General features: G+C 36.1%; 1 protein-coding gene and 1 long non-coding RNA gene across 4 annotated transcripts; one reads left to right on the top strand and one right to left on the bottom strand.

The window, feature by feature from the left end:
- Positions 1–471: 471 nt before the first annotated feature.
- LOC127960206 (oxidative stress-responsive serine-rich protein 1-like) lies at positions 472–3,327 on the bottom strand. The gene is made up of 4 exons (XM_052559804.1): positions 2,955–3,327; positions 2,427–2,523; positions 2,234–2,344; positions 472–1,592 (listed from the first exon to the last, which is right to left on the bottom strand). The coding sequence occupies exons 2-4, from the start codon at positions 2,510–2,512 to the stop codon at positions 890–892; spliced, it is 900 nt and encodes a 299-aa protein (XP_052415764.1). The 5' UTR covers positions 2,513–2,523; positions 2,955–3,327; the 3' UTR covers positions 472–889.
- A 413-nt stretch (positions 3,328–3,740) lies between these two features.
- Positions 3,741–9,437, top strand: LOC127960029 (uncharacterized). 3 transcript variants are annotated; one of them, XR_008154320.1, is made up of 4 exons: positions 3,741–3,978; positions 7,784–7,950; positions 8,344–8,416; positions 8,908–9,437. It is a non-coding gene; the product is annotated as an uncharacterized LOC127960029 (long non-coding RNA). The 3 variants fall into 3 exon arrangements; XR_008154321.1 differs by having other exon boundaries at positions 3,742–3,978; positions 8,356–8,416; XR_008154319.1 differs by lacking the exon at positions 8,344–8,416 and having other exon boundaries at positions 3,747–3,978.
- Positions 9,438–14,589: the final 5,152 nt, after the last annotated feature.

Below are 14,589 nucleotides of genomic sequence, written 5' to 3'. Positions count from 1 at the left end.
TATGGCTTCAATAGATATTACTAAAAGAAACGAAAATAAAGTTTTTCAAACTCTATTGCTTACCGACATAAAGCCTTTCTTTTACTGTCTGTGCATAAAGCAGGCCTTCAGGATGGGAAGTGAATGAATGGTGCAATGCCTCCCCTAGTGGCCGTTACAAAAACACGATGAGAATGACGTCAGAAAATGGCCTGTTTATACAGGATTACACAATGGTGCAGCACTAGTTACAACACTGGATTGGCAGGTAATGTTAACATTACCTTACGTAACACAACTTTATATATAGGCAGGTAAGAATAAAAATTGCATGTTACTTGCATGATGAACATGTTCAAGTGTCTACTGCTTTTGCATCATATCCTTTCACTAGTTATAATGCATAATGTTATCTGAATAACTAATTCCTTGAAACTAAATTAAAACAATAATTATTAATTTAAAAAAAGCAAGACTTCCAAGACACCAAACTTCATGAACAATCCCCAAAAAGCAATTTTATTGACAAATCAGATGACATCACATCCTTGTCATGGTGAACAGAATTATTACTTGACATTGTGTAAGTTTGCATATATCAGTGAAATCAAACCTGCAGTCTCTGGGATTGACCTTTGGCAACTTTAAAACGTAAACCAAACAAGACAGTTATCACGAAATCAAACAAAAACAAAAGGAAACAGAGTAGTGAATCACAGAACGAGTCATGCTCCCATGATTTTTAGTCAGCGCACGTTGTCTGTTTGTCTTAGAGAAAGAACAAACATAAATCCTCAATACCACAATAAAGTAGAATTGCTTTTAGATAGCATCTTTATTACTGCTTTTTATTTGTTAAATAAATCACTTTTTTACGCAATGCTTCAATTTGCTTCATTAAAGGTAATTTTCAGGTGTACATCATCTCAGCCATGTGCGACATCTTCTTGGGGATGTAAAGGTAATATTCCATGTATCCGGAAAGGTCTTCTATCGTGATGTCATCGACGTAGGCGCGGGCCTGTTCGGAGCAAGAGCGAGGGGAGCTGGACGTCCCAGCGGAAGTTCTGCTGTTGGATGAACTGTCTTGTGGGCTGGGAAGCTTCCGCTCGCATTCAGAGATCACATCTCGAAGGCCGGTGAATGAGTAAACCTCAACCCCCTGCCAACCGGGACACTGGCATTCCCGCTGCCCACATGGGCACTGATCGGCCTCCTGCAACTTGGACAGAGTTTGAAAGTCAGACGGAGCAGCATTACCTGCACACGCCTCCTGAGATCCCGGCCCACATCCTAAAGCAGGTCTGTTTTCAGGAGCGCTCTTGTCATCTGAGGGCATTCTGGGATTGAGGGGTGATTCCTGACCCTTTGGAGAAGGGAGGTGGGTTTTATAGCCGACGACACCACATAGAGTGGAGCACGGAGTTGAGAATGCTACTTCATTCTTGACAGCACAGGTGTCGTCAGGCTCTGGCGGGGTCTTGTGTTTGAGGTGTCCAGGAGGGGGAGACATTTTGCTGCAGTAGGTAAACTTCGGAGGATGAAGGATTGGCGATTTTGATCGTCGACGTCGCTGGCTTCTCACAACTCCTCTTGATGACTTTCTAGTGCATCTAAAGGAAAGAAAAAAGGGAAAAATATTAGCATGAAGTATAACTATGTATGTTGTTGTAATCCTATAAAGCCTGGATCTCTAAAAATTTCAAAAGCCTTTAAATGCTCAAAAAAAAAAAAATGCTGAAAGAGTTGTATACAACATACTACATGCCTCCTGTCATTTGATTGAGTTTATACTTTTTTAACAAGTAAAATGCCTTTTTAGCATGATTGTAAAACTGTCCATCTGTACAAATCTTTACTGATATTTATAAAGAAAACATAAGAATAGCTTTTATATTGTTGGTAATATTTTGAGCTTTGATGATAAAAGTATTTAGATATAATCTTAATAAATCATACTGAAAAATACAGAGTGACAACTGATATTTATATGCTAAGCAGTCTGAAATACTGCATATTTTCGCCCAGTTTGGGCATTTTATTTCCCAATCATATTCTCACTATATAATATCATATGTGCCATAAAGTCCTGACGTATCAAAAATGATGGTCAATGTGAAACGTAATAAACTAGCCTCAACTTTCAGAATCTTCACTCAACTGTTCCATTTAAAAGCAACAGTTTTCTGACTATTCTTCCTTATGTCACACTTTACATTGTTAACTAGGTCAGAATCCCTAAAGCGGTCCTCACCCAAGCCAGTTATCTTTCGAGGAGCTCATCTTGGATTTGGCTCCTTCTGGGCTGCTTCGAGCAACCAATCTGGAAGCCAAAGTCTCAGAGACGCGGACTGCGGCTGTGGAACTGGAAAGGAATACACACATTAATTACCCAGACAGTACAAAAAAGTGAGAATTCATTTCACAAAAATCTAAATACGGCAAACCTTTCAGCATCCACACGCAGTTTCTTAAAAGCAGTCTGTAGTGTCTCCTCCTCACACTCCTTTCCTACTTTCTCCACAGCAGCCATTATATTAGACTCTGAAACCAAAAGAGTAGAGAGTAATAAAAGTGAGCAGTAATAGCAAACCCAAGTACAGTTATTATAACATTCAGTAACTTTATTTTAACCCACTCAGGTACGTTTAAACATTAACATAAGCTTCGAACTATTAGAAGAATATAGGAAACCTGCAGTGGATGAAACTTTATTCGAGAATTTAGAATAACCTCTTGTAATAACTTACAAGCAGACTTAAAGTACAACCTATTATTGTAATTTCCTTAATCATTCAAATTATCACAATGGAGTAGTTGTGATTCATGTTATGAAACGCTGATCACATGAACACTTAGCATTATGAAGCTTAGCATTGTGTTCATCCAGTTGGCGCGGTTTGCATTCAGTGTCTCTTTGCTCGATATATAAATATATAAAGAAAAGAAACAGACCATTAGAAAAATATACTTACGGCGAAAGGACCCAAATCCGTGTATACCCCGGACATACAGGATTTTGTTTCTCCTGTTATGAGGGTCTGTGTTCACAAAGCTAGCAGGCTAACGTTAGCCAGCCAGTGTGTAGAGACGATATCTGTGAGAAAACTCGCTTTAAACCGCCCGCTGACAGGCCGTCGACGAGCATAACGCGATCTAGATATTACGTATGTAAAGTCAATACCCACAAATAATAGAAGAAATTAACCAATCATACACAATATTCTAGATTTTTCCCTTGCTAGTCTCTTGTTGACACTCAACCACTCAGAGTGACTCTGCAACAACGCAGATCTCGATGACGTAGTGCACGTACACACAAACGTCAGCAGATGCTAATGGAAGCTTCTGGTGTTAGGTTGTGCCATGATTTATATATAATAAAAATACAATTAACAGTGGATAATTATAACAAAACAGTTGTACATTTTCACCCCCCCCCCCCTTCATAGATGTCTTAATATAGCCATGAAAAATGTGTACAATTAATTAATTAACTGACTGATTTTTAAAGGTCATATTCTCAGAATGGTGAATTTTCAATTTACCTACTTTATTTCAGCAGCTTACATACGCAAAAAAAAAAAAAAAACATTTTAAAAATGTCTAAAATGTTCTCACATTTTTAAAGTAGGTATTAAACATTTACAAATAATAACACCAACAACAAAAAATACAATTTACCTAACCATTAAACCACGACAATTAAGTTTTATTTTTCTTTCTTCTGGTAATAGAAGCACTGCACACAGCTGAATGGCGTCCTCTTGTGGTGATGAAGTGCATTGTCTCGGGCCTCCATATGCGCACCTTATTAAGCCTGTTTGCACTCGAAAACAGGAAGCTTGGAGTTGTAAAGAAGCCAGACACAAAGTGCATCATAAAGATGGAATTTATAGCTAGATTAACATGGAAGGACTGATTGTATTACTGTACAAAAAAATATAACCAGATGCACAGGACATCAAAACCAGATCCCTGGGGAATGGAAAACGTTTGGTGAGTTCCTGTTTACTCTTTTCTCCATATGTGCATGAGATTATTTTTGGAGAAAGCCATAGGAAGCCCTAAAACCTCACTGTCTGGTTCTGACTGTTAAATGTTTCAGATGTGTGCTGGATCTCACACACAGACTAAGTTTTTGCCACAAATACTTTACATAACAATTAAAAATGCATGTTATCCCTTTCCTTGTTCTTCTCTCCATGTTTGGGTTTGATCTTGCAGAAAACTTTATGTCTGAAGAGAAATGGACTGTGTAATTCTAAGCCCAGCAAGTTCACGTGTTTAAACTGCAATGACAATCTTTTTAAATCCTTCATAAATAAAACCATGTTTACACATACAGTTATTACTCAACATTTGCTGGACTATAAATATTATACATTTTGTTAAGGCAAATATTTTCAAGTTAGAAAGTGGGACCTGTCCATGTTAATTTTGCTTATTTATTTGATGACAGTTCTATTTAAAAGTGAAGTGAAGTGAAAGTGACATTCAGCCAAGTATAGTGACCCATACTCAAAATTTGTGCTCTGCATTTAACCCATCCGAAATGCACACACACAGAGCAGTGAACACACACACACACACACACACACACACACACACACACACACACACACACACACACACACACACACACACACACACACACTGTGAGCACACACCCGGAGCAGTGGGCAGCCATTTATGCTGCGGCGCCCAGGGAGCAGTTGGGGGTTCGATGCCTTGCTCAAGGGCACCTAAGTCGTGGTATTGAAGGTGGAGAGAGAGCTGTTCATGCACTCCCCCCACCCACAATTCCGTCCGGCCCGAGACTAGAACTCACAACCCTTCGATTGGGAGTCCAACCCTCTAACCATTAGGCCACGACTTCCCCAATAAATACCAATTAAATATTTTATGAAAAAATGTTAATTTATTATTATTATGTATTGTAATATTCAGATTTATATATATATGTATATATAAATATATATGTATATATATATATATATATATATATAATATATATGTATATATATATATATATATATATATATATATAGGGGGGGTTTATCCTTGACAGGATCAATATTACATTATTTTTATTTATTTATTTACAAAATCTGAGACTTTGAACGGATCTCTTATGATGTAAACTTTTATATATTCTTTATATTATTTAGTTAAGTGATGTACTATATGCTGATTGAAATGTTTAAACATTTGTCAAGCTTTTTACTACAAATAAAACATCTTGAATATGTGGTTTTGTTATGGTTATTATTAGTGCGTTTATATAATTTAATATAGGCGAGATTGAAGCCAGTGTGTTATATTTTGCGGCTGTGTCCTGCAGATGGCGCTGTAGTGCAGGTTAAACTCATTTGTCCTTGTTGAAAAGATGATCTGTTCTCTGCAGTAATCAAGAACGAGGTTCCTCCTGCTCCAGAAAATTCCTCACGTTATTGAGTTTTATCCCATATATCACATTACATTGTTAAACACAATCAGGAATCCTGGGCTTCACAATTACACCTGATGGAGGACAGTTATGCCTAGCTTGAAAGATTGATTTTCAAAAGCCCATACAGTAAAAATCACGATCACTATGGGTCCCAATGAAGCGTTTCAAGGTTATCTGCTATGTACTTTCCACAAGTCCAGGCAATGACACACGCAGCATTGTGGAGCTCTTGTGCTTCCCGGAGCCTTCATTCTAGTCAAAACGCTTGTGAAAACAAACTTAAGCTATATAAACCATAATTTCTCAATTTACAGAAACGTCAAAGCATGGCGCATACAGACTCTATTCATGAACACAATGGTGCTTTGACTTTGGAGAAGGGACATTTCAGCTGTTGTTGCTAGGTCGTTCTGGTCAAAAGAGCCTAACCTCGAGTCTGTTCTCTGGTTTTTAGATATTCTTTGGCTCACATCCCTCCTTCATTATAAGTCTAGAGATTTTTTTTTTTGTCTATAGTAATAGCACACCTCTCCTTGCACAATTTGATTTCCAGTGCGCTCATAACCTTAAGTATGAGCAGCAGTAGCCTATAGTTTTTACTTCAGCAGGCATCACTAATGAAATAAAACTGAAGCCCCTGGCACTCTATCCAGCTGGGCTATAATGAGAATACTGTGTTTTACACCGGTGTCCGTTTCTGCATACCTAAATAAATGATTAATTAAAGACCTTTATTTTATAAAATTACAGAGCTCAAGGTAAATAAAGACAGTGAACAGTTACTATGAAAACCTCAGAGTATAAGAAAGTGACAACTGCACTACTTGGACAATTTCAACCAGACCTTCTGCCCTATACCTATAGAGGAATATTTGCATTTATTATTTTTGGCTGCTGAACTACTGGCTATGAGAAATGAATATTAAATGAAAGATTGCATTTTACTAGCTATTCACTTGCGACTGTTTTGTGGTTGTTTCCAGAGGAAATATATTGATGGTCATGCTTTGCAGACAACAGAAATGGGAAAATATTCATTCTTGATCTGTCTGCTAAAGCCTGATGTCTGTATTATGGCCTTCCAGTTGTTTTTAAGATGGTAAAACGTATATGCATTTTTGAGAGACAAAAAATAGTACCTGGATAATACCTCAGCGCTGTCACAATATTATCTGATATTAATAAAGCTGAATTTCCATTCTGTTGCATGCTTTCAACAAACATGCCAGTCACTCAGCCAATAATGTCTGTGTAAAGAGTAAATAAATGTATCAATCATAGCAATCAATAAATCAATACAATACAATCACCACAGAAATAGTCCATGACGTTTTATTTGTAATATTTTAATTTTTTACCTAAACTGTTTTTGTTATATTTAATTCATTTACTTATTTAATTTATTTATTATTAAGGTTGTTATGCTGTGTCTCTGTCCTCGTTAAAGCATAATTGCAATAAAAAGGGACAGAAATCATTGTTACCTGATCTTTCCATATCCATATGCATAGGTCTCAAAACTCATTTTAAATGCAATTTGGGTATTATGTGTCTTGCTGTACCAAGTGTAAATCATACTGGTTTATTAACATGCTGCGACAAAGTCAGAGTTATACCACAAGTAATCTTCTGCACAATTTCAATGCTATTAACATGACAAGTAATAAATTAAAAAAATATATATATAAATAATAAATACAACAGAACTAACCCTTAGTAAGAGCAAGGTGAGTAATGCTTGTTTTATGTTTGATGGTCACGTTATCCTGTATATATTGAAAACTGGAGCATTTCCACTATTCAGTGCTAGTGAACAAATGTTGGAATGTTCTCCAACCCTTCAAACAAGTGGCTCCTAGGAGCCCACACACCCACAGCTGCCGGTCAGACCTACGTGAACACACTCCTGTACATGTGAGTGCACACGCTGGGCTGGGGTGTAGCAGAAAGGCTTATTGACTCTGAAAGGGGACCTGCTTCCTGAGAGGAAAGAGATTCCCACATGAATACACTGCTGCAAAGAGGAGGTACAGGGAAACGAGAGCCAGAGAGATGAGGTTCTGCTCTGGACTTAGATGTCTGTCCCCTGAAATCTCATTTCAGCCCACAGGAAAGGAAAATCACAAATGGGATCTCTAATATCTTGTTTCTCCTGGATAGAGTGGGCCCCAAAACGTATTTGGACACTTACCAGAAAATACCAGTTTGCAATCAAAATCAGACATCTCAATAAGAATATTTATCTTCAAATTATTCCATGGCTAAATAATGATCTTCACTGATACACACTCATTTGAATACAGTAGATTTATCTGTATGTTAAAACTAAACTATGTAATTTTGTCCATCTAGCGGCTGAAGCAGTAAACTACTCGCGGAGGAACATTGTTTTGGTAGTTTTGGTTCCACTATTCTGCACGGATGAATCTGTCACCACTGCTAATGTTTCCAGAAACCAAAACTCTCCAAAATCAAAGAAGGAAGAAAATGAAAGATTCTGAAAATTGTTTGATGAGCTGGTAAGTAGCTTATTTTCCGTTGTTGTTTAGACCCACTAAAATCAGTTTGTTACAAAACTTTGGCAACACTTACATTAAACAGAAAGATTACTATTCATATCAGATAATGGTGTGAACTATTTGATTCCAAAACTCTTTATAGGCAAACAGACCAATGTAGTTACTGGTTTAGAGAATGACACTGTCACCAACAAACACATTGTTTTGTAACCTAGTCAGTGCATGGCAAATGTGATGCTATGTAAACTGTGTTGATTCATGTTTTATTACAGGTGCCGTCGCTTATACTTTTTGCTTTCTAACCCTTCTCGGTTCCAGGTGCATTCCACTGCATAAAATAATCTGTCTGTCTTTCTTTTCTTTTCTTTATTTACGACTGCCGAATGATTAAAGTGCATTATGTAGTTTCCCAGGAAATCCATCAGACAACTAAGGCAAAAAGGGGGGAGGGGGACAAAAACAAAAGGTTATTATTTAAATTCTGTGAATTTCGTCTAAAAAAAAACAAAGTAGTTCACTTTCAGAACAAACATTTACAGATAATGTAGTCAACCCCCTTTTCAATAATAAAATGTTCATGTCTTTCTTCAGTCATAAATATATATATATATATATATATATATATATATATATATATATATATAATTTAATTTAAATTTAATATATATTTTAGCAAAATATATATATATAATGGACTTCTATGGTGCCCCCTGAGTCTGAACTTCCAAAATGAAGTTTAAATGCAACTTCAAAGGGATTTTAGATTTTAGAGTCCTTTGAAGCCTCTTTTTGGAAGTTCAAACCCGCCGGGCACCATAGAAGTCCATTACACAGAAAGAAATATTTTCCTCGAAAAACTGAAGAAAGAAAGACATGAACATCTTGGATGACAAGTTGGTGAGTACATTATCTGGAAGTGAACTACTCCTCTACTCTAATTTCTTTATTTCTCCTAAGGAATGAACATCTGTGCCATCTAGAAGAAACATTTGAGACATTGTTGACTCTTAAATGGGCTCTCCATTATGTCACCTGAGCTACAAAACAGAAAGCTCTTGTCATGATTACAAGGGAATACTGACATTTACACCAGGTACGCACTAACACACCCTAATGCTGAGGATGCTGGAGAATGTTCTCATTCTGCATGAACAAAGTGGTGTTCTTTACAGAGTTCTGGGCTTTCCGCCCATGTTTTTGATCCACTTGGATTTAAGGCATTCTGACAACATGGAACATTTGTGAGATTACTGTAGGGAGTGATTCTGTTCCGTCTGGCGGAAGGATTCAAGTTCAGCTGGTTCCCCTTCAAGTCAGGCATTATTACAGACATCCTGCGGAGGCAGAAGGGCTTTCTAGAACGGACCGTTTCCAGGTTCTCATGCAGTCACAACAGAGAGCTCACAAACTCAATTTCACTTAGAGAGCCATGTGATGTCAAATAAATGTACTGGATTTAATAAATGTTCACTTTTAATTGCATCTTTCCCAAAGGCCAAGCATAACTTCATTCAAGTGTCCTCTAAAAGGCTTTAAAGTGTACACTGAAATGCCATCAGAGCAGAAATGACCTTTTAAGGCTTTCTAGGTCTTGGTTAATGCCTCTTTCTTGTTGGTCTGGCAAATAAGCCTCATTTTTCGCTGTCTAGTCACCTAGACTGTTTGAAAAATCTGCCAGACATCTGGAATTGGTCACTATACATGTCAGCTTGGCTAAGTCACATCTTGAAGGTGGTCATCTAAGTGAATTTGGGTCATGCATACCTGTCACAGCTGATAAATGAAGATTATAAGACCTAATCATATCAGGCCAGTTGGTGCACAAGAACTTAAGTTACCTGCTGGGAGAAGCTGCTGTTACTGAACATGAAGTCTCATGAGGCTGTATATTAAAGTGATCTTTACAATGGTACAGTCATAAAATCACTGTAACCCACAGATTAGTTTTTTATGCACTTCCGTTAAAAATGTTTGGGCTCAGTTACTTCTTTGTGTGTGTGTTTTTTGGAAAGAAGTATGCTCACCAAGGCTGCATTTATTTGATCAAAAGTAAAAACCAAAAAAGAACAGTTTCTATTTGAAAATGTAATTTATTTTTGCGATTCAATGTAGTGTGTATTTATTTTATTTATTTACATATCTTAGAAGTATTCAATTTAATTGCTTACTTAAAAAATATTTAGATAACAGACTGACTTTTGGTTTTCGAGTTCGAATTATCCATTCCATAATAAGCTTACATGTTTTGTTCTTGTGCGGTGTTCAGGAAGAAGAAATGTGAGGAAAAATTATGGGTTCATGTTGTCAAACATGGCAAATCCTTCAAAGTATTTGTAATAATCCATGAAAAGTCTGTCTTCTCTACCATGCTCTACCTTGCCACATTAATTGGCCCCAAAAAGTCCCTGCGAACAATGAGTACAGACATAGTTTTCATACTTTTCTCATCTTCTCTGCCCAGGCACTGGCCTCTCAGACCTTAAAGGGCCTTTCTCAGAGCTGTCAATCACAGGCCAGGTCCTTTAACCGATTGGAGCAGAAGGCTGATCGCCGTGGAATGATGGGAGAGTGGTGATATATTAGAAAAACACTCAGCAAAAATAAAGGGACAGAGGTTTCTTTATGCTCAGAGGGAGCAGCATAGGAGACTTGATGCGCCACGTACACATGCCCAAAATTTAACTTTAAGATGCTCTGAGAGTTTGATTTCAAGCAGGAAGCAAAGCTGAAAGAAATTTCCTTTTTATGGTATTGAATACAATCCTTCCTGTTACATAAGAGGTGTGAAGAACAGGTCCCTTCATATCTCTTGTCTCCGAGTGGAATGGATTGATGTGAAAATAAATTCCAGGGGCCTGTTGGCAAAGGTGGACACATGACAAAGATTAGCTGATGTGCCGGTCCCCCTCACGCATATTTGCTTCAGTAATTAGGAGGAGGAAACGAGCCAAAGACCTCTAAGACCCTTCCAAAATGTGCTCACACACAGTTTCACACTTTTCAACACAATATATTGGGTATGTTCTTAGCTTTATTCTTTGAAGATGATCTTGAATGTGACAGTGGTGCTGTATAATAGTCACCTTGTGTAAAGTTATGTGCATTAAAGCAGAGTAAGTTGAGATAGAGGACATAATAATATTAGGCTAACATTTTTTTACCTAACATGTGTTCCCTGGGAATCATCCCACAACCAAAAATATAAATTACATAACTGCATTAATGATAATTATATAGAAGTCATACTGATAATCTAATTACATGCCAAAATACGGTACTGGTGTTTGTTATGGAGTTAAGTGGCAGGATCAGAACAGCTTAAAAGTGCTGGATATTAATACCCATATGAAAACTTTTGTTTTATAGCTATGTTCTGCTATGCATCTTATATTTGATGAATTATACATACCATTCAAATTTTGGGGGTCAGTCTTTTTTTGGAAACAATTTAACTTGTATTATTTATTTAGCAAGGATGCATTAAACTTATTAAAAAATTTAGACTTTAAAAATATTTCTTTTTCAAATAAATGCTGTTCTTTTGAACTCATATCACGTTTTAAAGTATCTTAAGCTCACTAAGGCTGCATTTATATGATCGAAAATACAGCAAAGACACTAATATTATGGAATATTATTGCAATTGAAAATACCTTTTATATATATATATATATATATATATATATATATATATATATACTTTACAGTTTAATTATTCCTTTGATACTCCAGTCTTAGGTGTCACATGATTGTTTAGAAATTATTCTGATTTTATTCTTAAGAAACATTTGTTATCAATGTTAAAAACAGCTGTTCTGCTTCCAATTTTTGGTGGAATCTGAAACTATAAACAGCGAGTTCAAAAGAAAAGCATTTATTTAATACAGACATCTTTTGCAACATTATAAATGTCCTCACTGTCACTTTAAACCAATTTAATGCATCCCTCCTTGCTGTATAAAAAATATTAATTACTAAAAAAATTATTCTTGTATATTTTTCCAAGCATTATCTCTTCACCCACACACTAGTTTTTGCTGTGAATCCATTGATTTTAGCGTGGATGTTGCACAGCAAAGCAGTAGAAAATGAAAGTGTTTAATGTAAGCGATTCCCAGTTAGAATGACATTTTTTGCTGCAACTATCTCTGACATGAGCATCTAGTGACCAATGAGAACTTCACAGAGGCAGGTCCAGTTTCATGAATCCAATGAACTATATTCCATCTTTATTGCAGAGCGACCCGGTTCATTCCACAGCCCTAATAGACAGATCTTGTGCATTACTACATGTCAAACGCCCTGTCAGAGCTGTCTCTAGTGCGTAAGCTCCCTAAAGCTCTATGTGATTGCATGCTGCGAGATTTTTCCTTGTTAGTGTGAGTGTTAACAAGACTAGAATGTGAGCCAGGACTGGACATAATCTTACATGAATATTTGTGTATGTGTGTGTGTTCTCAGCTCTGCATAAACAGGTGAAAGTTTGTCTGTGTGAACTCCTGGTGAATGGTGTCTATGAGCGAGTCCGAGTCTGCGGTTCTTTCTGCCGTACAGTTTGCTTGAGAGGGGGCGCTGTGCTCTGGTGTGTAAGTAAATCAGTATGAACTCCTGAAGATCAGTCCGTCCAATCGGATCAGTCAATCACTCAATCTGGATACATTAGGAATGAAACGCAGCACAGACCTGGAGGACCTGAGATAAATGAGATAAAAGTCTTAGATATAGTGTGCAACAGTTTTTTCAACAAAGAACTTGTTAGCAGACAACATTGGCTATTATCGTAATTAAGAACAATTGTTTAACTTTTACTATTTTGCATGTTTTTGCACTTTGAATTTTCTTTGATTGAAGACATGCTATGGAAGCAAAATGGCCCAAAATATCAAAATTGGCCGGTGCATAAAAAAAAAAAAAAAAAAAAAAATCACTTTTGTGTTTTAGAAAGTCTTAATTTGCCTCTTTAAGGCCTTGAAAATGTCTTAAATCAGAAAATATACTCTTTTAATTGATAAAGTCATGGCATTAAATGTTTCATGCATTGCAAAACAAAAATAAAAATCACCCTCTGTATTTTTGTTTTCCAATATAAATATCTAAATATCCTTAAAGGGTTCATCGGATACCCATTTTCCACAAGTTGATATGATTCTTTAGGGTCTTATTGAAAAGTCTATAACATGTCTGTAACACCCTTTTTACCTTGTCAAAATCATAGAATGTATAAAAACATCAACAATCAACATGTAAAAGTAAATTTTGCATCTGATGACCCCTTTAAATCAGTATACATTTGTAAGTGAGATGTAAATGTTATAAAAAAAAAAAAATTAATTAATGCTTAATTTCAGTTGGGAATGAAAACTCGTTTACCCTTTGAATTTAATTGTTTTCTGAGCCCAATGGCAGATATTTGTTCTTGGTTCAATCAAAAACATACTCCATTTTGATCAGTTTCTCATAAAACAAGACTTCTTGTGTCATTTCAACCCGTTTTAGTGTCTCAAACATGTATTATAAGAATCTTTAGATATTTACACTGGAAAACAAGACTGTAATACTGATGAAGAAACATCACTTTTTATAGTGATCTAATACAACTAATTATGTTCTCTATAGATATGTACATTAAACATATTGCCATATTATGTACTTTACCTTTAATTAATTACTTACTTATTTTCTTTACTTGGTGTTAAAAAGTCACCTTCATAAAACCCAGTATTGAAAAAAAAATATATTTTTAAATAAATGGTTGCAGTGACTCTTATATTATTGTAATTCAGTGCAATTGTCAAACTTTGATAAATGTTAAAGTCCTGTAACTTAAGATGATGAAAGGTACACCTCAATAATTGTCAGTCATTTCAGTATCAGGTCACTGCTGACCTTCTGAGATCTGACACTTGACTACAGCTCTAAGAACCTCCCTAAAAGGACCAGAGAGACCATCATTGCATTCTTGCCTTCTGAGACAGGAATGTCTCACCACGGCATCCCTGGAGCCTTGGCAAGATGGTCACAACAAACTAAAATGATTACACAGGGAAATGTATAATAGGAGTATGAAATTAGTTTTGTGTCTTGCAAAGAATTTATAAAATAGGCAGCTTATGATTAGATAAGCCATGTTCACAGCCACTTTAAAATATCTGCATCCACACAGTTTATATCAATATCAATACAAGCAAAACCATTGGTTTTGTTTTTGGGCTATTTTGCTTCCGTAACATCATCTTTCAGATTAGTGGGAAGAAAACATAATATAATATAAATATATTTTCCTTATTTGTGTCTTTCAGTTACATGTCTTTAAATGTCAGAAATCTCCACTTCAACAGCACTTTTTTTTGTCTGTGTTTTCTGGCAGTTGACAGTAATTTCTTATTAAAAAATATCCAAAATCCTCTCCGTAAAAGCTTTTAACTTTAATATGTCAACAAAAATTAATTTCGAATTAACTTGGCTTTATCTGATGGTTTCTGATTTGTTATTGATTTCTAAAAGCTATTAAACCGTATGGCCAGAGTTATACGCTTATTTGACCATGTTTTATGCTGGTTTAGGCACTTTATGCTTGGTTTTAGACACTGCTTAATAGTGATAAACTCTCTGCTAGCTGACTGCTTTGGTAACTACCTG

The sequence above is a fragment of the Carassius gibelio genome, chromosome B6 (assembly GCF_023724105.1).
Source record: "Carassius gibelio isolate Cgi1373 ecotype wild population from Czech Republic chromosome B6, carGib1.2-hapl.c, whole genome shotgun sequence".
In the NCBI taxonomy this organism is placed as follows: domain Eukaryota; kingdom Metazoa; phylum Chordata; class Actinopteri; order Cypriniformes; family Cyprinidae; genus Carassius; species Carassius gibelio.
The sequence above is the reverse complement of the archived record's forward strand: the minus strand, read 5'-3'. Positions and strand labels throughout refer to the sequence as shown.

Bases quoted from the DNA above. Each gene is read 5' to 3' on its own strand.
- LOC127960206 (XM_052559804.1), bottom strand. From the start codon at position 2,512: ATGGCTGCTGTGGAGAAAGTAGGAAAGGAGTGTGAGGAGGAGACACTA. The intron at 2,345-2,426 runs GTTTGCCGTATT...ATTCCTTTCCAG, and splicing joins CTGCGTGTGGATGCTGAAAG to TTCCACAGCCGCAGTCCGCG. The intron at 1,593-2,233 runs GTGAGGACCGCT...TCTTTCCTTTAG, and splicing joins TCGAAAGATAACTGGCTTGG to ATGCACTAGAAAGTCATCAA.